At 38.3% G+C, this 26,575-nt stretch overlaps 1 protein-coding gene across 6 annotated transcripts in view; it reads right to left on the bottom strand.

The window, feature by feature from the left end:
* Nucleotides 1–26,575, bottom strand: part of UTRN (utrophin) — a 405,882-nt gene that overhangs the window by 305,665 nt on the left and 73,642 nt on the right. For all 6 annotated transcript variants that reach the window (XM_062572341.1, XM_062572340.1, XM_062572342.1 and 3 more), the window contains 12 exons: nt 21,537–21,629; nt 20,208–20,285; nt 16,711–16,803; nt 15,808–15,980; nt 12,202–12,317; nt 10,927–11,090; nt 10,093–10,296; nt 8,815–8,996; nt 7,954–8,104; nt 5,139–5,258; nt 4,363–4,464; nt 398–505 (listed from right to left, as the gene is read on the bottom strand). In XM_062572341.1, the coding sequence (XP_062428325.1) occupies nt 398–505; nt 4,363–4,464; nt 5,139–5,258; nt 7,954–8,104; nt 8,815–8,996; nt 10,093–10,296; nt 10,927–11,090; nt 12,202–12,317; nt 15,808–15,980; nt 16,711–16,803; nt 20,208–20,285; nt 21,537–21,629 (1,584 nt within the window). The remainder of the gene's footprint in view (nt 1–397; nt 506–4,362; nt 4,465–5,138; nt 5,259–7,953; nt 8,105–8,814; nt 8,997–10,092; nt 10,297–10,926; nt 11,091–12,201; nt 12,318–15,807; nt 15,981–16,710; nt 16,804–20,207; nt 20,286–21,536; nt 21,630–26,575) is intronic.

Raw genomic sequence — 26,575 nt, 5'->3', positions numbered from 1 at the left:
AAACTCTCAGAAAGAGCACACGCCTAAATCAGCTACTAGAGCAATCAGTAGCAATTCTTCAGTAACAGTTCCAAACAATGAGGGTAGACAGAAGCTGCATTAATGTACCAAAAGCTCTGAAAAAACACAGCTGACTGATAGTCTTCAGGAAACTGTCAAAGGCCTGTCAAACGCACAGGGCAGCTATCCAAAGTATGGCACATCAATATAGAATGGCCAAGGAGCAAGTGTCACACAAATTTTAAAAATTCAAGTCAAAGAATCTAACAAGGAGAGAATCTGGGCCTGGTTTCCAACGACACAGTATGTTCACAGCTCCTACTGGAGCCAATCTGACAACTTGCTATTCATGTATTCTCTCAAATTTGACAAAATGGATCAGGACAGCAATACTCACTGCCAGTTTTCGAACATTCACGCTCAGGTCTGTTTGATCTTTGAAGTTGCTTGTTTGGACCTTATTTAAAGCCTCTTCTTTCTCTGTTAACCAAGCTTTCAATAAGCACTGCAGATCATAAGGGAAATAATATAAGAACATAACAAGTTTCTCAAACAGCTAATGACAAAATTTAATATCTTTGCACTTAATCAAAGCATGGTTCTGCAATTCTTACATACAGGAATTTCAGCTGGCATTAGCAAGAACACTACAAAAATGGAGACAAAAAAATCAGATCAGAGGAGAGCTAAGTAATACTTTCCAGTACAAAAATTTCAGCAAAATCATTTCTCGAGATTTCAGAGCCCTCTCCCAGCCCCCACATTCCCCAAAGCTGTTAACATGGACCAGATATGCACTAAAAGTGACCTAGGACTTGCAATGAAGCAAAACAGTCTATATGCCTTCTTTCATTCTTCTTCCTTCATTCTTCCTCTTTGATTCAGAACCAGATGTTACAAACTGCTTTCTTGCAGAAGTTGCATCAATGCTAATTCTGTGTTCTTTCAGTCCAGTCAGTCACAGACTCAGATTGACTACAACTAATTACTAATCATCACTCACTAATTACCACCTTGTTTATTATACCTACTTCCAATTGCAAAATAAGTTTAGCACTGTCTCATTAACTACTGAAAGCTGGGATGGTCAGCTTTGGATAGTAGCAGTTCAGGGCTCCCTTCTTCTAGGAAATCTGTCCTGAGTCTCACCTCTTACTTCAGTCAGACAGCACTTCTTTGGCAACTCCAGCAACAATTGGCACGAAATGTCAAGAAGTATTTAATGTGTTTTACATTACATTGCATCAAACAAAAGTTAAAACAAATTGTTGCTGCTGCACAGCCACCTAACCCTTCATAGACTACAATACTCAACTACCCCTCTGTTAACGTAATTTGTGTGGTCATTGGCACAGTGCTTCTCCTCCTTGTAATAAAACAAAGTAATACTAGAAGCCGCCCTTTATGTTCACTGGGAACACATATTTAAGAGTCACCAGCTCCTCAGTCTCACTATACTTTTGACATTGTCCCAGAACTGGCTACAGCAACTTCTAGGCCTAAGGCTAGCATAGTTTTCCAATAAGCAAAATGTACAGACAGCAAAATATGATGGTGGTGGAAATGCCATAAGGCTGGAAGAACAAAATTACAGCACCACATACTCACTGGAAAAATCAAGTTGGTATCTGAGCCAGCATTAAGAGAGGAGCCTAAAAACCCTTTAATGTATACAATAAAATTCTGCCAACTCGGATGTCAGAGAACTCTCCATAGGAAATTGAAACATTATTACAGTGCTAAGAAGTATCTGGCACTGATTGAGGAATTTGTTTCCCGAGTGGTAAGAATTATGTTGACTTGGCAATGTGGTTTCCAAAAATCTTTTAGACAGCCACAAAAAGGCTGATGCATCACTATTGCTCAACTCCCCACTTGGTTGAGTGGACTGAAAAAGTGTTAACACCTAAATCTTTTCGGTACTTTTCCATTATTAAAATGTTTGCATTAAAGTTTTAAATTAGTTTCATATTATGATTTCTTTTAGTTCATTTGATAATTCTCACAGGTAAAGATCTGTAATTCAAACCCAACAGTAATAAATGCAATGTTCAGAGTTGAACAACAAACGCAAACATAGGCTGAGCTGAACCACCTAAAATAAAGTTCTACTTCCTCACCACTTGATATCTGACATTCTACATTAAACAACCACCTAGTGTAACTTTTTCAGTTTTTCAGGGAAACACAATTACAGACCACTTAAAACATATCTGAAAGCAAAATTACTCCAACAGAAGGTGACATTTGCAACAGTTTTATAATAAACTCCCAGTCAATGAACGGCTAAGGGTGGTCTTTTCCTAGAAAATCATAAAGATGTAGTAAGTCAGAAACACAATCATACAGGGTCCTCAAACCTGAGAGCAGTAGGTACCTTAACATACAGCAAGGCTTTTCTCAGCTCAGAGTCTTACTTTGGTCTATGGTTGCCAGAAAGTGGTAGCATTTCTGTGTGTACACACATACTTCCCAAGGCAGTGTTTTAAAGAAAGAAAGAAAGAGAGAAAGAAAGAGAGAGAGAGAGAGAGAGAGAGAGAGAGAGAGAGAGAGAGAGAGAGAGAGGGAGAGATGGTATTGGATAAAACGTAATCTGAACCTTGGGTCCACACTAACAGCAAGGCCACACTAGCTGTAAATTTGACTTATCAGCATTTTGCAAATGCTGGGGGGGGGGGGGGGAGGGGGAACAAAAACAGAAAACAAAAGCAGAAGTGTATATAAAACATTCCTAACAAAGAAAGTAGGCTGTAATTGACAGTAACAACTGCACAGGTGCTGTCCTACTTCTCTCATCTCAAGCATCTATACACCTCTGTGTATACTACGGAGTAGTATACCCATACCATCATTTAAGAAAAAAAAAAAAACAATTTAAGTAAAACCTTCAAAAGATAGCCATTAAACATTTAAAGTTGAGTTACAAAACAAGGTATAGCCAAAGGCACATAAATCTAACAGAGCTGAATCATGCTTTTGTATGCCTGTGTGTGTTCGAGAAGTGTATTCAAGGTCAACTTAAAAACATGCAATATTATACAAAGACATATACAACTCACTAAATCATCTCCTTTGCAATTCAACTGTTTGCCAGAACTCAGCAAAATGAGACATAACCACATGCTTCACTATACAAACCAAATGTTTTATGTTGCTGATTTTTAAAACAGTATCAATTGATTAGTTTATTGCAAAATTGTGTACCAAGCCACCACTTATTAATTCATTATCATTTTGGTATTATGGATATTCCTACTTCTTTGTCACTTTACAAATCTTCATTGATCTTAAATCAAGTAATATCACTTTATTATTTTTAAGTTGTTTCATAGAAATTAGAGTCCAAATAGAAACTGGATACAGTGGTTCAAATACAGGGAAATTTTAAGACAAGAGATTTGAGAGAATCTCATTCCATAAATGAGTTCCGTAAGGCAAGATGATCGTACCTGCATTCTTATACAATTACTTCTCTATTCAATTTTCCAGAAAGGGTCACAGGGTTCATTATGAATTAGTTTGTCAGACAAAGAGTCAGGGAAAATTAAAGAAATTATTTTTAAAAATTCCACCACCTGTGGAATTCAGTGACATAAGGTAAATAAAAAAAACAGGGCTTTCAAAGAATTATGTCCATAAAAACATTAAATAGCTAATTTGGAAATGATTTTGCAAGGAGTTATAAAAATTCTTGCTTAAACTTAGGAACATTCTTTTCTTAGGCTGCACCACTACTCTACTCCACAGGAAACGAGGGGAAACTTATACACAAATCTAGTATTTCAAGTCTACTTTCTTCTGAGAGCTGTTAATCTCTACCAAGAGTTACTATATACACAAATCTGCATATACTAAAAAAAGAAAAAAAAAAAGAAACGTATGCACTAATTACACAGCACACATCTCACACAGAGACCTGCACAAATACCTTCATAGGATGACCGAACAGTTCAGTTTCTCCTTGTACAAGGGACACTAAAGAAGAAAGCTAGGTTGCTTTTACCCAGACATCAGTTGTTCTTCTGCATTAGATAAGAGAATTCATTCACTCAGCTACCTGCTCTTTCTCTGCTGTAGGCTCACTTGAGATCCTAACAGCCTCTGTTTCACAAGGCACAGATTTTCATTCTGTCCTTCATTTCTCTAGGCAAGATCTGAAACCACAGAGAAACTTGACTCATTAGACTTCAGTCAAATCTCAGCTGATGTAAGAGTTGTCTCTCGTGGCTCCATCCCACAGTATCTTACTGGAGGCCTGGCAACTACACTGGCTTCACAGTTTCCATAGAACTAAAAGAGCAAAGAAGAATTTCAACTTCAAAATGTCAGTCAGTCATTCTGGGTAACTAAAAAGCTACTAACCTGCTCTTCCAGCAGTTCCTGCCATAAAAGCTGAATTTCTTGCAATTTGAGTCGTCGTTCCTCAGTCCAATGGCAAACTGCTGTCCACCGCTCACCAAGCCTCTAGAGAAAGCAAGAAATACTCATGAGCCTCACAAGGAAACTCAAAATCAGATATTCAAAAGCATGATTTCTACCTCATCATAATCTCTTTCTACACTGCCGTTTCTTCATTGCCTGTAATTGCTATTGTTGTATTGCATAAAGCTTAAGGTTAAAACTTTCAAGAGCATTCACCTATGGTCTTAACTCCATTCTCACTGAAGATAGTAAAATTTTGACTGTTTTCAAAAGGTGCAAATAAACTAGCATGAATTGTTTCAATAAATCCTATTTTTCACAGACACTCTATTTCAGGTTATTCCAATAAATTCTGATCACTTCTTTAAATACTTTTCCATCACATTTATTTGTACAGGTAAATTTTCAATGGGTTGTTAAAAGTAAAAATGTACTATGTATCTTCCCACTTTAATGAAACTGCTGAAAGGAGGCACTGCAACATACCGAAGTCACTAAGGACACAGGCAAATTGACAAATCAGGTATTGAAAGTTACCAAGGCACTTTTGCAGGTTTTACCCTTAGGAAGTTGAATAAGTCTTTATGTTAATATTGCTTTAAAAATACTTTCTAAGATGGATTGTTTTTATATACATTAAATTATTGTTTAACAATTACATGCAAACATTTTGAGTACCTGCTATTAAGAGTTTAAAGAAAACTCTAATATCTTACCTGCAACTGGTCCTCCAGGACAGCTGTTGCGCTTTCCCCACTGCTTTCATCAACAATTACAACCATGTGAGTCAGGGAGTTTACCTTCACTTGTTCTGTCTCTAGGTCACTCTGCAGGCTCTAGAAGATGACAACAATGGTTATGAACTTTGAATACTTTGCAAGTCTGCTATTTTGGTCATAGTAACAAAAATACTTGCTGTGGCAAAGCACTTAAGATTCAACAGTTAAGCAAATATTTTACCCCTGGAGAACCACTGCACAATTCAAAAAAAAAAGAAAAATGCAAGCAGAAGATTGCTTAGAAATGAATCCAAATCCATTCTGTTAGAACGTCAGAAAACAAGAAGGAATCACAGAATGGTTGAAGTTGGAAGGGACCTCTGGAGATCATTTGGTCCAACCTCCCTGCTCAAGCAGGGTCACCTAGAGCACGTTAGACAGGGTTGCATCCAGACAGGCCTTGAAGATCTCCAGAGAAGGAGATTCCACAACCTCCCTGGGCAACCTGGTCCAGTGCTCCGTCACTCTCACAGGGAAGAAGCTCGCTCTTATGCTCAGACAGAACTGCCTGTGTTTCAGTTTGCGCCTGTTGCCTCTTGTCCTGTCACTTGGCATGACTGAAAAGACTCCAGCCCCATCCCCTTGACACCCTGCCATGAGGTATTTGTAGACATTGATAAGATCTCCCCTCAGTCTTGTCTTCTCCAGGCTAAAGAGGCACAGCTCTCGCAACCGCTCCTCATAGGGCAGGTGCTCCAGCCCTCTGATCATCCTCATAGCCCTACGCTGGACTCTCTCCAGTAGCTCCATGTCTCTCTTATACTGGGGAGCCCAGAACTGGACACAGGACTCGAGATGAGGCCTCCCCAGGGCTGAGGAGAGGGGCAGGATCACCTCCCTCATCGTGCTGGCAACACTCTTCCTAATGCACCCCAGGAGACCATTGGATTTCTTGGTCACAGGCACACATTGCTGGCTTATACTCAACTTACTGTCCACCAGCACTCCCAGGTCCTTCTCTGCAGAGCTGCTTTCCAGAAGGTCAGCCCCCAGCTTGTACTGGTGCATGGGGTCATTCCTCCCTTGCCCTTGCTGAACCTCAGGAGGTAGTTTTTCACTGCCCAGCTCTCCAGCCTGTCCAGGTCTCTCTCAGTGGCAGCACAGCCCTCAGATGTGTCAGCCACTCTTCACAGTTTGATATCATCAAACTTGCTGAGGGGGAACTCTGTCCCTTCATCCAGGTCACTGATGAAAAATTTGAACTGGCCCCAGTACTGACCCTTGGGGGATACCGCTAGCTACAGGCCTCCAACTGGACTTCACACCACTGATGACAACCCTCTGAGCTCTGCCTTTCAGTCAGTTCTCCAGCCACTTCATTATTCAGTCCACTCATCTATCCTGTACTTCCTGAGCTTACCTAGGAGGATGCCATGGGAGACAGTGTCAAAAGCCTTGCTGAAGTCAAGGTACACAACATCCACTGCTCTGCCCTCATCTACCCAGCCAGTCATTCAATCATAGAAGGCTATCAGATTGGTTAAGCAGGATTTCCCCTTGGTGAATCCTTGCTGACTACTCCTGAAAGGAATGCTTTAAGATGTTGGTAGCATACTTCACTAGGAGAATCATACAACTGTATTGACTTTCTATATCTCTGCTACTCTAGTTAAGAGAGCTTAAATGTTTCTATGAAAAATATTGTCTATTAGCAAGTATCATACATATGCCATAAAGAGGAAAAAATAATCGCTACAAACATTTGTCTTTTAATAGTTGACATTAAAATTATCTCATAACCTAAGTCTAGTTGGTGGTATATCAGTCACAATGTTCAGAGACAACAGTCACAAAAGGGCATACAGCAAAAAGCATACCACTCCTTAAATTTTGCAATAATTAATATATTTATATATTCATACAACTTCCAGAAGAACAGATTCCGTGGTTATATTTACCTCTGAAACATCTTTGCAACATAAATATACCTTTATACTACTAGAAATACCACTTTTTATCCCAGAATATCCTAAATCGCTCCATGAACACCACACTTCAAGCTCTCCAGACTTTGAAGACTGACGAAAGAACGCAAATGTGGGACAGGAAATTACAGAGACTAAAAATACTTAGCAGTCTTTGCCCTGTGAGGTATGCCCCATGCTGAGGAGAATGTCAAACCTCAACACTGACTACAGTAACCAAAGCTGTAACTGCGACAAGTACCAAAAGGCCATCTTTCCTCTTCAAAGACAGAGCAGACTAGAAAGCCTGGACTCTCTTGCAGAAACTTAACTGAGGGTCAAATCAATTCCAAAGTGTTGTGTGTATCAGAAAGCAACAACTGTGCACCCCATCTAGGACGCAATCCCTGTAACAGCAGGGACTAGATTCAGCAGCTCAGGAGGCCCTTCCTGTTATTTTTAGTTCCTACATTATTTTAAGCAGCAAACATTCAAGCATGCTTTAGCAATGCCAACCAATCATTAAGGACAAATTTGTCCAGCAGATGTTTCATGCTTTCCCTTACACACCAACGATTCTCTTGAAGAGGCTTCATTTCCTGCACAAGGTGAAGATTTTTTAAAAAAAAAAAAGCTTCTGCTGTATGTATCAGCCTTCAAGTGTTCAGTCAAGAAAGCAATTTCAGAAATGTCCAATTCTCTTCCTTCCTACAACTCTCCCCTTCAAAGTATCAAACACAGCCCCTCAAACACAGTCATGTTTAGATTCTGACCCAATCAAGTTGCTTGGAACCCACCAACCTACAGATCTTCCAAGTATTTCTCCCATATGAGAGGTAAAGCTTTACTTTGTGTTCTTCCAGCTGTTTTTGAAGGGACTCTAAATCTTCAGCAAAGAACTGAGACTCCATCTTCCGAATGCGTTCTTCTGTGACTGTCAGCCAGTCAGATAGCTGCTGCAATTGCTTTTTCTGTAGCTCCATCAGCATGTCATGCAGACTGCAGGAAGGAGGGGGAAGCAAAGCAGAGTCATTTCAGAGGGTACTTTCCCAAAGAAATAGACTAAATTGTTGTTACTAAAGGAAAGACAGAAAAACAGCCATTCATAAACCAGTTAGGTATAAGCAAATAAATTGTTCACCATCAACATAAGAAACATAGTTAAGTTTCCTTGTTTCCTTCTCCAAAATAGTTAGTGAATTATGCAATTTATAAATAAGGATTGTTTGTTGCACCAGGGATTTGCTGCTAACAGAAGCTCTGTTGAGAGCTGCAATGAAAGGTATTTTCTCTCTTGATGTGCAGCTCTGAGCTTAGTAATCTGTATGTGGGGAAAAATACCCCTTAGCTGTGTAAACACACATAGCCATTCGCATCTACTGAATGTTTTATTTAAGAATTTGGATTACTGAAACAATATTAAAACACATTTATGTAGCTACTATATAGATACTATATATTTAGTCTGGTATACTTGACATTAAGACTCACAAAAACACTTCTATATTTATGTAAGAGTACAAAAACAGTTTTACTCATTGCCTTTGGTTCATCTCAGAAAGTATACAGAGGGTACATTTCATATTACAAATGAGAAGAGTAAATTCTGAAAAAATCCTACAAAGGGCTGCAAACTAATTCCTCAAAGACATAGTCATTGCCAGAGGCTGGTCTTGCAACTCTAGAACACCTTGCATGGTATGACTCACCGGGACTGCCTGTCCATGCTCTCCACCCTGAGTTCCTCCCATCGATTGTTCAGCAGCTGCATTTGCTCCTGGATTTCAAACTCCTCTTCAGAGGACAGGTTGCCCTGTGCTACCAGTTGGTTCCCAGCCTGCAGGACACTGCCTACACTGCTCTGGTGCTCAGTCAGCTCCATCATAAAAGCCTAGGAAAAGTACAACCAGTCACATCACCATGATCTGTGAGCTCCTGGAGTTTATGAATTAGTAAGAACTTTAATAAATTGACTCTGTTTAAAATGTCACTGTTGCAGAATGAGCCAACATCATAAAATGTGCAAGCACGGCAGATCTGTTTCTCCATTAGAAGACTTCAAGAACTACAGAAGTTCTGAAGCCAGTAAAACGAAGAGCTAATTGAGTGATAAAAAATGACTTTGCCTCAGAGAAAAAGTTTTGGTTAAGAGACAACCTTGAAATAAATGTACCAAGTAAATAAAACAAAATTTATCTATGGCCAACAGCACATTGAACGAAACCTATTATGTACTGCAAGAAAGCAAACAGAATGCCAAGAGTTAATAATGCTAAAAATTCACATATTTAACAAAAATTCAGACATCTCTTCCTTTCATTTGTGGTTTTATAACCCTAGCACAAAAGAAATATTCTTCATACCAATCATCATCCAGATTTTAAAGTGGAATTGTATACAGCAAGCTGAGAAAGGAAAAAAATAAAACATCTAACATGACATCTGAAACTTCTAGCAACACTAGAACATTTGTTCAGATTTGGAACAGAATCAAAACACAATAATTTGGAAACAAGAACAATTTGGAAACAATAACACATCATGTTTCTAGAATAAACTATGCTAATCATGAGAGAGAGAGACCACTAAATTAAACTGGCATGATTATCAGTTTCAGCACTGCTATCATTTAACAGCAAGTGACATAGGGCTGACCAGGCTTTTTAGTGGTTGGCAGCAGAGAAATGAGAGTCAGTCTGTACCATAATACAAAGAAACTAGTGCACTGGCCGTGGAAAGCTGACAAACTAAATTCAAGTTTCAAAGCATGTTCCACTGTAAGTTCTCCTAAAAAGATGCTTCACCTTCAAGAAACTATCATTTACCAACAGAAATGCATTCAGTTAGAGGTGTTTTTAATTTAGGAAAAGCATGACAAAAGAAACAGAATGGTAGGGTTTGGAAAAGAACTATGAAATCAAAGTTCTATAGCCCTGTCCCATGCTCACCTGCCCCACAACCAAAAAAAAAATTCAGGAAAATCTTACTTCATGGGTAGAAAATTGTTCTTTGACTTCCTCAACGTCGTCAGATATTTCCTCCTGTTCCCGAAATGTATCCTCAGCTGACAGCAACCATGTGAGGACTTCTTCCAGAGCAACTTGGTAGCTATCCAAGTCCATATCCACCTCTGTCACTGTGCTAGGAGTCTCTGCTCTAGAACCACCCTGCTCCTCTTCAAGTCCTACAGCCTAGGCAGCAAAGAGAAAAGTGACACCTTAGAAATGCAAAGAAGATGCCTTCCCAACTGGTACTAAAAATAGAACAATTGAGATCCCTGTCAATACTTCATACAAAATTAAAACTGATTGGTGGATGCATTTTTAACAAGAAGGGCCAGCAGTTACTACTAATTAACTTTCATTAAAAAAAAAAAGAAGAAGAAGAATCTGGATAGAAAAGCTGACCTTAATTCTGCTTATTTAACAGAACAGTGGATCACACAGAAACAAAAGCAAATGAAACCTACTACTTCTACCACAACACCAACAGCCAAATGTAAGAGACCCACTGCAAACTCAGCTCAAATTTTGGGACACTCTCTGTAGCTCACCAAGATAAATGAGAAAGATAGGCTGAAGCAAAAGGCATAAAACAGATGGAACTTTCCATCTCAGGACAGGATTTTTAATAGAAATCAAAAGAGAAGGAGAAGGAAGATAAAACCATGCACATCAACCATGAAGAAAATGCTGTGATTTCTCTTATCTTTCCAACTGTGTTGTACAGGATAGAAAGCATGTTCCAGATAAAACTACGAAGCCTGAGGACTAGCTAAAATTACAACTCAAAAGCCAGCCAAACTTTGATGACAAACATACTTGTTGTATATTGAATTCTCCATCCTCACATTCCTGTTTGTATCTTCTTGGAAGAGTCTCCACCTCACGGATGTCCTCCATGGTAACTTGCTTAGGAAGGACCTCAAACAAAGAGGTTAAATACATGATAATAGACTTTTTGTCTGGAAGCTGTACAGCAACATCTGCATCAAAAAAAGGGGGGGGGAGAGGGGTGAGGGGGAATATTAAATCAAGAAACTGCTTTCCTAAATAATTACCTAAAATACAGTTATGATTTCACATACACTGATATAAACAAAAAGTTGTCCTATTAAGTAATCTCTAGTAAGCATTAAGTTAAAAGGTCAGGTTTGACTGGAATAACTGATGTGCAAAGCAGCACAAGCAACTGAAGAAATATAAAATCATTCTCTATATAGAAAGTAAATTCACATCAGAACGCATGGATTTTTAGATTCAGAGCCCAAAACTGAAATTAGTGAGGAGTAACAGCTATTTTTTTTTTTTTTTTTTTTTTTTTTGGATTGGGGGGGGGGGAAGTGTTGTTCTCGAGTGTCTTCTAAGAAGAAATGCAATTCTGGGACAGTATCCTCCATAAACAAACACTTCAGCATATGCTCTGTTCTTACTTGTAGCATTATTCAGGTCACTTTCTGGCTCATATTATGAAAGAGAGTTTCACAAACTCAGGTATATATACCATGTGGATTATGAATTCTACCTATTCAGCTGACACTGATTTTTTTTTTTAAGGTGGTGGTGCTTGAATCTACAGTTTGAGAGCTTCTCATATAGAATAAATCTTTAGAGGCGCACTTCAAAGCAGAGTGACAGCTCAGGCTTTTAGAAAGGGGTCATAAAAGTTTCCCAGCAAGCACTCCAACAGGGTAAAGTACTCACAGCTACACAATGGACATAAAGAACAAAAGTTGAGCTCTTAAGCTAGCTCATTCTACACTGCTCTACTTCATCTAAAAAGCACAAGCATTTGAAGTAAATAAATAAATAAATAACAAATAAAAAACTCACCCTATAGAGTACCAGGTGCACCTTCCTGTATACTGCCTCTGAACAGCAAGTCAAGCTGAATCCTAACATTCAGAATCTAAAGCATACACATATTCACACTTACCCTTAACACTACAAATTTTTATTCTTATTATCCTAAATTTAACAGCTTGAAATGAAATATCACTGCACAAAACTACTGAAATTACTCTTAGCAAATGTATTTTTTAAAAAAGATAGTTCAATAGCAAAACTTCTAACCGAGTAAAAACAATTATATCACACCTTCAGGATCCAACAGTTTTTCAATTCCCAAGTGGTTTTTGGCTATGCTGAAAGCATGTTCCAGTCTCTCAACTGGGGACATCGTTACAACTTTATCCCAGCTGAAGAGCTCAGGTCTAAAAACAAAGACAACATAGGAAAAAATTAGTCATTTAAATTAAAGAAAAACAAATCTGTAGAATTAGAAGTTATCAATATGAAGGTAATTGTCTAAGTAATATAAAATATAAAGATAGGCATATTTATAAAATATAAATATGTGCTTATACACAAATATATAGATATAAAAATATAAGCATTTTCTTTCTAGTGAGGATTTTGCAATCATAAATCAAATAACTGTCTTCATGATCACATGCTCACAGTAATATCCACCCACCATTCTATATATTCTGTATACACTATGTAACTATAACTAGAGATTAAGCGTGACTAAGCAGAAAATAAACCATTCGTTTAAAATTTGTTCCAGAATCAGTTTTCTTCAGGTGTTTCTCTTTACAGCATTACCATCCCTACAATCTTTTTGCATCACACTCAGTTGGGTAGTGAAGAGACACTCTTTCTAGAAAGCCTTATTCCAAGTTCACGATGTGGCTCAGTAATCATTATGGGCTGCCACGGCCAGAAAGAGCAGTAGTCTACCACTTTCTACCACTCACCCTGCCTCTCTGACCTTTTCTGCTGTTAAAATCACAAGTGCTTGTGTGAGTCATGATGTGAATCAGACCAAGGAGCTGACTGGTTTTACAATGCCACTACCCCTCATCTTGGGTTAGTGTTAACTGAATCATATCTCTAAGCCAGTTCTGCATCCCAAACATACCAGCAGGTCTAAGGGGAAAAGAGCAGAGCATGGAGTAAGAAGCAGGGTCAGCAAACAGGCACCTTTCATAGAGGCAGGGACAGCATATCTAGACGTACACAGCACAATTAGCCTGGTGCTGCAGTAGCACAGCTGCAAGACTACAGAGTTATTGAAAATATTTTCCATTTCTCTGTAATAGTGGCTTCTCATTAAAATACTGCTTTTGATCTTGTGCTTTATAGAACTCTCAGAGGAAAAGAGGGTCTTGCCTTTAATTCTTTAAATACTTAATTCAGATTTAAATTGATCTGAGCATGTGCTTTAATATCTGTTGAGTCATTACACTTTTTGCAACATGAAAGCCATAATTATTACCGCAGGGGTTAAAAGACTCAGAAAGAAGGGGGGGGCATTAAAAAAAAAAGAAAAAAAGAAAGAAAGAAAAAGATCCTGACATAAGCTAATGAAATACTCCAACGCCAGGCAAGAAATAACCAGGATAACCACACAGATTCACAAAGTTTTAACGGAGATTTTTTAACTTGAAAAACATTGTAATAAATATATCATATACACGCTACCTGCACACTGCCACAACAATACAAATTTTATTCAAATGTAGTCTAGGTATTACCTAAGAGCAATAAAATTGTACCAAAGAGCAGAATTCAATTTGATGAACTGAGCTAATATTAGGGAATGAAAGAGACCAACACAATAAAATGTTAAATTTCCTGTTACCTCATAAAATGTTAAGTATTGTGAGCATTGCAAAGGTATTATATATTATACCTGAGAGGTAGCATTTATTAACAATTTCTGATAGATGCAGAAGGAAGGGGAAAAAAATGAGTTATTAAGTCTCTTCACTGAACCCATAAAAAAATCCCCTATATTTAAATCACAGGATGAAGCTAAACAAAAAAATTCCATTAGTCAGGGATGCACGTGCCACTGGTAAGTTAAAGAGTTTTGTTGTCCTACTGCTTCTGCAACCTGCCTCAACTCCCTTGTTCCTCAGAAGCGCCTTTTATAGCTTCTCTTTTAAAGCTGGCCTACATTCAAAGCCAGCTCAAGATTTCTTGGAAAAGTGGCAAAATGGGGCTTCACTGGCTAAAGACTGATCCTTTGGGATAGTAAAGCTGAATTCCAAAGCGCTGGCTGCTGACGTGCTCTCAGGTGTCCCGCTGCTGCCTGAAGGAGCAGCAGCAGGGCAGAAGTTGTTGGGGCAGAAGGAAGAAGCATGAAAGAGAAGGAACGGTTGGATGAGCGAATCAAAGACTCAGATCAGCAGTGTGTCGAGTAACTAATGAAAACTTCAGGGAGCTACCGGAAAATGCAATTCTTCACTTACGTCTAAAACTTGCCCTCTCTCCATCATAAAGCTTCACATGTTTACCAGCAGAACTATATCACTACATGATTATGCTGGTAAAAAAATTAAAAAAATAACACCATTGCCAGTACAGCTCACACCATCCAGAGAAGGGGATTTGCTACAATTTCCCCTGGTAGCATAAGCTCCACAGAGCCCTCTGCCAGTATTGCTCTGCTTTTGGGGAACACTCCTTATAAGCACTCAGGAGTCCACAGGGTGCTGCAAGTGCTCCCAATGCATTCACACAGCCTGAGCATCAGCCAGCTCCAGGCTGGAAGGCACACAGATGCAGGGGCAAACCTGTGCTGAAGTCAGCAAGCCCTGTGATAGATCCTGTTACCTCAGTCAGCACAGATTCAATAAAGGCTTTAGTGCAGAGAACAGCAGGCTCAAAGTGAACGTATGCTTTTGTGAATACTCTTCTATCTGCTGGGTAAAAATACTCTGTGCTTCTGGGTATATTCTGTGTGATGTACAGCATTTAATATGACAGATACCTCATGGCCAGAAGGTCTGGTTAAATTCCACAAATTATCATACCATTAACATGTTAAAATGGTTGATTACAGTAAGAAACATCCTTGCAAAGCAATGAGCTGACTTCATTTGAAGTGTGCCAATGGATTGCTCAGAAGCACATCTCAAAGAACAGAAAAGAAAGGGGGAGGGAGGGAGAAGGTATGCAAATTTCACAGGAGTCTGTAACGATCATTTATTTAGACAACCAAAGATTTCTTCTAAATCAGAAAGAACATAAAATATCTTCCCAAAGAAGATACAAACTTGTAATGCAGCTTGTATTATGATCAAACAACCATATACACTACAGATATCCAAAGCACACTATTACCTTTAGATTCTTCTGTTCAGATTGAACACAAAGCACAACCTCCTGAAAGAGCTGAGTATACTGTCCTTCAGGCAACATACATTCAAAAACCAAGAGCCACCAAGTCTATATTCCTTATTCCTTCATTCTGAAGCTTCTCTTTATCTCCATATTGAAGAGATATGGCAAATTCAGATTGAAGATATCTTTCCCTTTTCAGGAGAGGGAGGTTGGCAGGAAGCAGAAAGGAAGGCATGGGGGAAGGAGATGGTCAATCCCCCCTGCAAAGACCCATTCATCTTACTTTCTAGTTAATGAATACTAAATGGGATTTAAATCAGCCTCAAATACATGTGTGTAGACAAATGTGTGTCTACATGCGTATGTGTAAAAATAGACAGTTACACTGCTGCCTTGACTATCATCCGCAAGTAACTGCTGCTCTAGCAAATATTCCTCCATTGTTGTTACAACAACAAAATATGAATTGCTGAAACAGGCTAGAAGTTGTCAAATGCTCAAGCATCAAGATATAGAAAAATAAGCTGCATATTTCATTAAGTGCAAGGTAAGTCAGCATTTGTCACCTACTTGTGTCTGTGGACGACAGCGTTAAAAGCAAGTCCATCCGCCCAGCTCGTGGTGAAGTTCAGAACATTGACTTGACTGTAAGGTCTCGTGGACTGCCGAACCCAGCTCAACAGGATTTTCTCACTATTGGTCTGCTGCAAATCTGACATGATGTTCTTCATGACATCCTTTACCTGCAGAACGGTAGCAACTAGACCTTACAGATATATTCTCCACTTTTCCTTTGCACAAAACCTTTGAACCAAAATATTTCACAAATCCAGGAAAACTCTTCTCCATGAAAAGCTATGAGACAAGCTTTAACTCCTTACATGAAATTTGGGAATAGTCTTTAAGTTATCTTTGCATTCTCCTGATTACAAGAACCAGTAATGCTCCATGTAATAAAAAACACATTAGTTGTAAGTCACAGATCTCCCCTCCCTCTCAGGACTGCCTAAGATACACATGGAGAATAATATTCCCCAATGCTCACGTTGGAGGTTCCACCAAGTAAGCATACCCCATCAATAGGGCTTGAAAAGTTTTTCCTGCAAGAATAGTATTTCTGCTCAGCTCACACAGGAAGTTTGCTGTTGAGGTACTACGTCTAGACTTGAGAAAGGAATATAAACACAATGCTTTAGCCTGAAAAGCTTTCCTGGTATTAACAGTACTAGGAACTGACTGAGTGACTGGCTACAACTGAGCACATAACTGGAATACATACTGGGGGATGCAGCCAATATACAGAGATCAGAAACCAAACACTGGCCTACTTTTATTTACCAGCTCAGAATAGAAGCAGTATTTTCTGCTGAGGGAAAAAACAAAACGAAACAAAACAGGAAGTTCTGTAAGAATTCCAGAAGATTGACGTGCATGATTCCTGGAAAGGAAGATATCTCACAACAGCCTTCTCACCTGCCAGTGCAAGATAATGCTCCATAGCAATCCCAGGGTCAGCTTGTGATTCCCATCAACGATGTCAGTTCCTCCAATATTCACCAACTCCACCTGGACATGTTAAATCACTTTATGTCAAAGAACATTACCACATTCTCAACCTGCAACTCTAACCCATATTCCTAGCTGTCCAGCCACATGTTATCAAATGTTCTGAGCCAATGATTAGGTAAAAGAGAGAAGTGGAGATTACAACACAATACTGTCTATCTTAATTTGTCATGAAAACTGCTTAAACATCACCACAAATGAGATGGTTGCAAAAAAGATATTCCACTGGAAAAGTTTTATTCTCTCTTTTGCTATACAGATATGTACCAGCAGGCAAAACTGACTGATGAACATGAAAATATGAAGGATCTGCTATCTTTTTTTAACGAGTTAAGAAGCAGTCCTGTTCCTAAAGACTCTCAGAGATGCTACAGAACCATAAAAATTCCATAATTAAAAATAAAAGCTCTTCGACATTCTAATTGAGGTCATTAAAAAAATTAGTAAAATTAAAAAATATGAAAAGAGATAGGGAAATTAAACTCTAGTAGGTAAGAGGGCAGAAGGGACTAGACAGTCCTGCATCAAGTACTCAGCACTCTGCAGGAGATGCCCACTCAATGCTACTGTAGACTCTGAGTCTACAGAGCATCTAGTCTTCATTCAGAGAGAAAAAGGCACCTGCTCTGAACCACTTTTTGGAGGAACCTAAGAGCAGTGCACTGAATTAGTCACAACCATGCCTATGGAAACTAGACTAGGAATAACTGCCTATTGCTGACGAAAAATACCTCCCTGTGTGTATACACACATATAGTAGGTGCAGCAATCAGGTGTGGGTGGTGAGGCTTCATATTCCTAAATAACCTGAGCCCCAAGCCAATTGACCCAAGAGTAAGCAGCAGAGCACATTTCACTTACATGGTGAAACTTTCTTCTCCCATTCTCTCGTCTATCCTAGCCCCAAATAAGGTGGTGTTACCCACAGCACCCATCGGAAACAGTTCCTGGCCTACACCATCTCCAAATACAGTATCTGGGCTTTGCATGGGAAAAATAGTAGTTGGTAGTAGCTGGACAAAACTGTACCAAGGAGCTGACTAGTAATTAAACGACATGGACAATCACAGGACAGAGGTGAAGCCTCTCTCAGTGGACATAGCCTTAAGCAGCAGAATCAACAAAAGCAAACAAAGTTTCATACTGCTTTAAAAGAGCTTTCTGATATATATACATACATATATATATATATATATATATATTTATATGTAATGGCATACAAGTGAGTATTTTTCCTCTTATCATCCAGTCATGGATAGCACCAATTTCAGACAGCATCTAGACAATATCCTAGTTCCACATAGGTATCTTGGTTACAAGAACCAAATCAAAATTATGTTACATAGATTAACAGAGTCACAAATTACATTTTGAAGTACTAAGAAAGTCTGTGGATTTGTCGATTGTCCTGTCCCAATTTCTATATCAGTTAGACCAGGATTTTACTATAATCCTCTTGCTAGTACTAGGTATGTGCTTGCTTAAAACATTTGTAAATTTAACAGACAAAATACAGGCCAAAAGAACCACCAGTGCCAATCATTAAACAATTGCACTGGAAAACACTGCAGAAGGCAGGGAGCGTAAAGCAAGGCTAAAGATTAAGGGAACAAAAAGAAAACAATTACATTGCTTACAATTACAAGCTAAGAGTTTTTGTTCATATGCAAAAGAAAAACATTCCCGAGAATATGTAACAAAAAACACTTAATGTTTTTTAATACAAATCTTGTCATTACTACAAGTAGTGCGCTTCTCTGTACAAACTATATACAGCTTGGTACCTATTTTAAAAAAATGCCCACTTTTGTATATTAATGATTAAGAATTAAACCAATACTTTGCAGCATGCAGCCAGAAAGCTGCTATGATGGTCATTGGACTACTAAGACATAGACAACCAAGAAAAGAGAGCTGATAGTAGATCATCACTATTACTGACAATAGATATTTCGCTACATGGAATGATTTCCAATGGAATTTTTTCTTAGTCCTCAAATCCAGAAAAGTTGAAATTTACTAAATAGAATCATTCTGCTCATCAACTGGATAAGGTCACTCAATCAATTAAATGTCTACACTGCAGGTTTGCCTGTTCTTTGCAATACAGATTTAAACACCCTTTCATAAATTATTTCACAAGTTATGAATATTGTATAGCCCACAAACTCTCTGACAAGAGAATATAACTGTTTCTCAGTGAATGTCATTCCCCTTTGTCTTATCAAACACACACTTTCTAATAAAGTTAAGCAGTAGGTATAAATCATATATATGATCTTAAACTTCAGCTTACTAACACTACTCTTGTTTCTAGAACCCCAGATTCTGCTCGCTTAAGGAAGAACCAGTAAATTATTATAATTCAGTATCACTTTATTATCTTCGTATAACAAATCAATTTCCAACTGGAAAGACCTACTACTTATCTTTACAAAAAGCATTCAATATTTATAGAACCTAAGAAAAAAAAAAAAAACAATCCACCACTAAACTTTGGATACTTCCTAGAAATATGACACTATTCCACCAACACAGAGAGGAAAATGCAGTATTATATAATATTTTCATATTAGTTAGTAGTTCACATAAATATATCAGAGCCTTTGTGCATTAAACAAGACAGCTTGCTTCATTGCGTTTTATTGTCAGAGTTTTACTCTCAAATTATTTCAATGTCATGACACTTACAAATAGAAATTCTAATTACAGAGATTTATGCTTATCAGGAATTGATAAGCATACAATATGCATATCATATGATAAGCCTAAATTGATAATTGAATTCAGGGAAAAACTTTACAACAGTGCTACCAATTTCAAAGCACTGGGGAAAAAAAGTAAATAAATAATTATTCTCATTTTTCTAAAGGAGTATTTTCTTTTCTAATCAATTACCAAAGTTAGAAACTAGGAACACATATCAGAGATTTGACACAGAACTGATCGATCCCAATAGAAAGATCCCAGGGGATTTGGAAAGCAGATCTTGAAAAACAGAGATGCAAAATCTGTCATGCCCTCACAGATTTTTGCCCAAGTCCTGCATCTTCACTGGAAATAAACTATTTGTCTTGCCAAGTTCAAAAACTACACATAACAGAGTTTCAAATCAGCTTCTTTAAAATTGAAACTGTATAGATAGATTTGTTTATGGAGTTGAACACATCTCTGAAAAAGCACAATTTAGTTATAGTAGTAATATTCTAGCATTTTACCATTTCATAAAATTGCCAGGCACTGACTTCCAACATCAGCTAGGTAAAACGTTCTCAGTTTTCACCACCTCACAGAATTCTCATTTTAGGTGCTAAAAATCACCTTATGCTCTTCGCTTTGAACTCATTTATATATAGACATAAATTAAAGAATCTACCAAAAAGAACTGTGGAAAACATGCTCACATTGTTCTGATGCAAGACTTGCAGTACTCTGTTGACATTATTTAAGGCATGTACTCTTGTGGAACCTCGTTCTTTAGGCTGGGGAGCAAAAAAAAGAAAATCACAATCTGCTGATATCAGAATTAACTTGACAGACCAAGGCAAACTAATCGTACAGCAAACAACAGGAAATTTGTCTGAGTTTTCTCAGTATTTTTCCTTCTTAAGTAGGAACAAAACCAAAACAAGATCACTCAAAACAATTTCAAAATGAACTTTAAAATGAAAACTAGTCAGAAAAATATTCCTTAATTAAACGCACAGTCCAAGCCCTGGATTCAAAATACATTTCAGTTCATCTTAGGCAAGCTCACCACTTTTGTTCCCAGCATCTGCAGGATTATGTATTGGCAATTCAACAGCATAGTGGGAGTTCCTGGGGATAATCTGAGGGTTTTGAGCGTTTGCCAAAGCAGTTGAAATTTTTTGGCTCTTCATAGGGAACAAGCAGCAATTTGTTTTTCTGGCACCAAAAGTCTGTTAAATCTTTGAGCACTGGGAAGATGTAACACTTCCTGACTTTCCCATCCTTTTAGTATCCCGAGAGAGAGAAAAAAAATAAAAATAAAAAGCACTGCAACTCTTGACAATACCTTCCACTCCATTTACCTTAATTGCTGCAATTTAATTTCAGCAGCAGAACACCATTATATCACATGAGTATGGAGCTGAACTTGGAACCTAGTAATCAAAACTAGAAAACAGAAGACTCCCATTGTCTTCAATGGGCTTCAAGTCAGACCCCAAATCATTAGGAGTACTAGTGAAATCTCTTTAGAAAACAAGACAAACTTGCAGGATGAGAACTTTAAATTGCTGAAGTTTCCATTATAAAAGCATGAAATTAAATCGAAAATTATTATAAATGGCATTTTATATACTATATGTGTGTGTATATAAAAATTGTAAGAGCTCTTTCATGAGCTCATTAGAAAAACTCCACAAAGGTCTAGCTAAAAGCCACTGTTCCAGATCACCTAGAAACAGACCTCTAAAAGATCACTATTTAAAATATACAGTATGCGAATAATACCACTGCCTTTACATGCTTTGCTAAACAGTACGTTAACCTTCAAGAAAGGGTTACAAACTAACTACAGCCTGACGCTAAATCCCATATGAATGGGGCTCTCAGAAATTTCATTGAAATTGCAGTGAAGTCAGACTGTATACTACAAGCAAAACAGTTTTTAAACCAGTTTAAAAAAAAAAATCATATTTGCTGTTTCATTTCTGTGTGTTTTCTTTTTTTAAATGGCTGGCAATACAATTCATACACATTTCTCTTACCAGAGGTTTCCCTGTCAAACCCTCCAAAAGATCCAAAAGCTTCCTTCCATCTTTTAGATCTGTGAACATGTCCTTAACTGGGGGCTTCCCGCTCTGCAGAAAAAAAAAAACAGAATCATTACTACATTAATTTTAAGTAGAGTCTTCCTGAAAAAGGCACTTTTCCTATTTTGTTTTTATATCTCAATTTACTATTATTTTACATTACTTTGATGATTCAGGTTAATTTTCGTATGAGTATTACAAAAACTAAGCGACAGTGACAGTGATTAGTGGTGGTGATTAGGGAGGCCCCTTTCATCTCCAAGATTTTGTTGCTCCCCACTCCTAGGTTCTGTGTATCAACAGCCCAGTATCGAGAAACTGAATAAGCCTATCCTGGTCCCCATTAGCATAGATACTTTAGCTTGTGAGGAGGGCAAAGAACAGAACTTCATTAGCCTGAAGACTCATTTGAGAAAGAATGCTTTGGTCTGATCACATCTAGAGGATGAAGAAAATGGAGCTTCTTAAAAGAAGCTATCTGGACAAATTCTCTTGGATTAAAAAATAAAAACAAAACAAAAAAATAAAAACTTTGAACTGAGCCTTGTGTAAGGAGCTGCCACTCTTTACATAGACTGGGAGATCAAATTTTGTAATGTAATTTGAAACTAATCAATCATGTCCTCTGCCCTGGGAAAATAAGCAAAATGTGTAAAACAGAGTTGTTCTAAATTACATATTTCTAATACTAATTTCCTTTGTAAATGGAGGGAACCTGTACAAGAGTGGTAGTATATGACAGCAGAATAACGTCAGCCTTCCACTTTTGCTTTTAATCTTCTTCCTGGACCCCAAAAAAAGTTAACATAGGAAAACATTAGGGGAAGAAAGAAAAAAAAAAGAAAAAAAAAAAGACACAGGCAACCAGCAGCTAAGTAAGTGCGTTTGCTTTGTTATATTCATCTGCTGGCTGTCAGTATATCAATTAAGCTACTGCTTTGACTGTCCCTATGAAGCGCTAATTTGAAGAAAACAAGTTTTTCTAAAAAGTTCCTAAAAAGTGGCACCTAAAAACCTATCACCTAGGTTTTGTAACATTGCTCTTCAGAAAGATGACTGTCAAAATCCTAACGTACGTGACTTGTCATCTTCTCCACTTTCACTTGCCTCCCTACTTCTCTGACATAGTTACTTATTGCCAAACTCTGGTTAACAAAAAGCCAGACAAACAAAAAGAGTTCAACTCCCCTCTGAACGCCACTTTTAGCAAACAGCTGTTTTCCCTCAAGTATTATTAGGGTTATTTCATTTAAGTGTCAAATTTAATGAAAAGCAGTAACTATTAAAAAGATTTGATACTACTAAAAGCAGTCATCTGAAATCAGAGCTTAATAACTGCAGAGCAACATTTCAGTCTCCTGTACAAAAATATACCTAACTGTAACCCAGTGCTTCAACAGAGAACAGCTAAACTAACAGCTGCAAGAATAAAAAGTGACCTTGCAGTTATATGATCAGACTACAGAGATGATAGCCTCAGTTTCTGTTATTAAATTAGTTTCACAAAGTTATTCTCCAATTCTTTTCACAAGTCATGCCTAATTCCATTTATTTACACACACACAGTGTTCAACTAGTTAAGTAAAGGATGCAAAAAAATAGGCAACTGGTAGCCTGATAGCACGTAGAGAAATATTCACCAAATTTCAGTATTTGGTTATATGCTGCCATTATATTTTGCCTCTTTCTGAGTGCTACTATTCCCTTCCAAGCAAGGGACAAGGCTTTCAGCCTAGTGTAAGCACTTTTCAGGTGTTTCAGGTACTTTGTTTCTGCCTAGCAGCTTAAATCTAAATTAAAAAGCATATTGTTGAGGCAGTAGCACAGGAATATGTAAGGAAACATCCAAGGAAATCTCTTGCAGTTTATGGTGCATAACGAGAGGGGATGATCCACAGGAGCAGGACCATACCCCAGACACCAGAAAAAGTTGATTTAAATATGGTTTGCCTCGCCACACAGATGATGTACAAAGTAGGTTGGTATGGGCATGAAGAAATTTAGTTTCATATTTCCATTCCTCTGGACACATGAAGCTAACATAAGCCTGACTGGATGCAAGGAAGCTCAAGCTGTCCTTGTGAAAGCAAATGCCTGCTACCATAGAAGTGGCTGCATACAACCCAGCATAACCACGCAGGGTCAAAGCACTCCATATGCATAATCACAAGGCAACATAGAAATGAGAATAGCTTCAGTAGCAAGATTCTATGGATTTCCTCCCCTTGGGGATAAGTTAGTTAACTAACAGACATTCCACTTAACAGCTTTTGTTTTTTAAAAAAATTACAGAAAATTTAATATTCTACCTGCACACTTGCAGTACTAAACTCAAGCTCTGCATATACAACCCCTAAATAAGTCATCTTTTAATTGACTGCTAAACAATTAAAAAATGCATATATACGTATAAAACACACAAATTGAAAATATCAAAGCTGAGATTACTAAAGCTATATAGCCTCAGTATGTTTGATGCTTTAGCTCTAGAACTTCACAAAACAGGATTTGGATCTACTGAAAAAGCAGAAAGACAACTCTAACTTAATACAGTGCAACAAAGCGGGTTGGCGGTATACAATCTTCTTTCTTCATTTCCCATCCACTCACTTTATATGCGTGAAAATAAACTGTACAACTTCCTGCTTTCAGTCTTTCACTTCAATAGGTCATGGCATATTCCAACCATAAGCAATGTACCCTACTGTGATGGTAGAAATAATTTAGATTTTCTCAAGAGAACAGTTTTCTATTTCACTGACGATCAGAACATCTCATCATTCTGTGAGTTTAAAGAGTCACCAGAAGAGTATTAAATTATTTTTGCAATTTAAGATACTCATTTTCAGTTTAAACAGTATCCATTATCCTCAAAACAAATATAGACAAAGTAATGTTAATCTCTTTATTCAGTGGATTAATATCTAGAAAAACATGCTCTACAGGACTGAAGTCAGTTCACATGAAAGATTTCTACAAGCATGAGCGGACTAAAGTTGGTAAGAGATTCACCTCACCACTTTCATCACCTCTGTTGCAGCACAGCAGCCAGGAAACCTGCTCCTCTGGCTTTCAGTTCATCCCGTAAGGGACCCAGGTACCTGTCTGCAGTGGCCACCTGGGCAGCTGCAGCTGCTGTCTCAGAGCGCAGAGCAGGAGGGCTGCCATTGCAATGGGAGCAGAAACCTCACACTCTGCACCCTCCCCTGGTCACGGTGCCTCCCACTTGTTCATTTTCCTCACACCTGGGCACACATTTCCATGCACGACCTGCAATCTGAGATGCGTAGTGTGGAGTCCAGATTATCACTGCTCTGTCCTCTACTTTACAGGGCAGCTGGATCCAGTCCTGATCTCCTTTGATGCAGTTAGACAGCAATCTAGTGTACTTCAGTAAGTCTTTTTCCTTCCTTTTCCAGGAAAGACACTGCATATCCCAGTTTCTGACAGTTGTATGATTCATAAATTAAATTTTTTCAAGCTTGGAAAGGAGACAAAACCTTTATATATAATATATATATATAAAAATATGTATATATTTTTATATAATATATATAACCTTTTTTTATATATGTATATATACACACACTATATATATACACACACACACTATATATATATATATATACACATATATATACACACACACTATATATATATATATATATACATATATATATATATATATACACACACACACTTATATACACACACACACACGCCAGCCCAAGAGATTCTTCCATAGGGTCATTTCCCTATAGAAGACAAGGTGCAGCTTTTGGGGCAATGCCAGTAGACAGCTAAGCACGTTCTCCTGTATGCATGCACTGTTCAGCCCTGTACTGGGACATGCTGTTGTGATCACTACCATCTCCTTATGAAAAAAAGGAATCTACAGCTACATTTCTTCACAAACAGGACCCACCAGAAAGGCAACTGAGGGATACCACAGCGTCTTCGCAGAGACAGCTCGTTATCAGACAGGGAGCCAAGCATAGGCTGGACCCTTTTTCCTAGTCATTAGAGAGCCTAATCCAAAACAAATCTTGTAAGTGAATGGAAGGATTTTCAACCAGTTCAATAGCCTCCGAATTAGATATGATGGGTAAATACCTTAAATTACCAGTATACTTCCCGAGCTTTTTCAAGCAGTTCATTAGAACAAATCTTTTGTCTGTGTACCAGGAACCTTCCCGTCCCAAATGACTGCAGCTGAGGGAGGCACATCCAGTAGGCTCTGGAGCGCTCAGAGCCCCAGCTCTGTCCCACAATCTCAGCTCCCCACTCAGGGCATCAGACGTGGCCATGTGCAGACAGCACTGCCCAGAGCCATGCTGAGGTGATGCACATGGCCCCAACCAGGGCCACTCCGGGGCAGACTGCCGTGCTGCAGCTAAAGCCATGACTCCGGGGGAGGGCAGAAGTCTGCTCTTACCCTACAGGGTGAGGCCTAGGGCTTTGCAGACGCTTTTTCCTGCAATCCTTGCCCAGGGCCATAGAGCCAGCCAACTTACCCCTAACCTTTGAGCAATCCGGCCTTCTGAAAAAAAATGTATATGTGTACCTATAGATACACACACACACAGAGAGATACACACACACAAAGGAACACACACACACACTTATCTGCACCACCTAAAATGCATGTTTATCTCTGCAGAGTTGAGCCAATCTGAATCTCTCCTTTCAGAACTAACTAATTTTACTCACTTTCAACACACTTAAACACTACAAAAGTATATGGCAGTTCAGCCTCTGCCAATATCCAGTAAGCAGAAGCATTCCATCACTAACAAAACAGATCAAGAAATTTAAGTACTTGCTTTGTAAGAGTGACAGTGACAAACCATACTAAGCCCTTAAGCAAGGGCAAATTGCTAGTCACAGCTATGCTGGTAAGTACTTAAGGAACCAGCCTACATTGTGCTAAGCACCCTACAAACACGAGGCAGATAATGGGTCCTTTCTCAAAGACAAAATAGGGCACATTTTAC

This window comes from Rhea pennata, chromosome 3 (assembly GCF_028389875.1).
Source record: "Rhea pennata isolate bPtePen1 chromosome 3, bPtePen1.pri, whole genome shotgun sequence".
Taxonomy (NCBI): Eukaryota; Metazoa; Chordata; class Aves; order Rheiformes; family Rheidae; genus Rhea; species Rhea pennata.
This window is presented reverse-complemented; position numbering and strand designations above follow the sequence as displayed.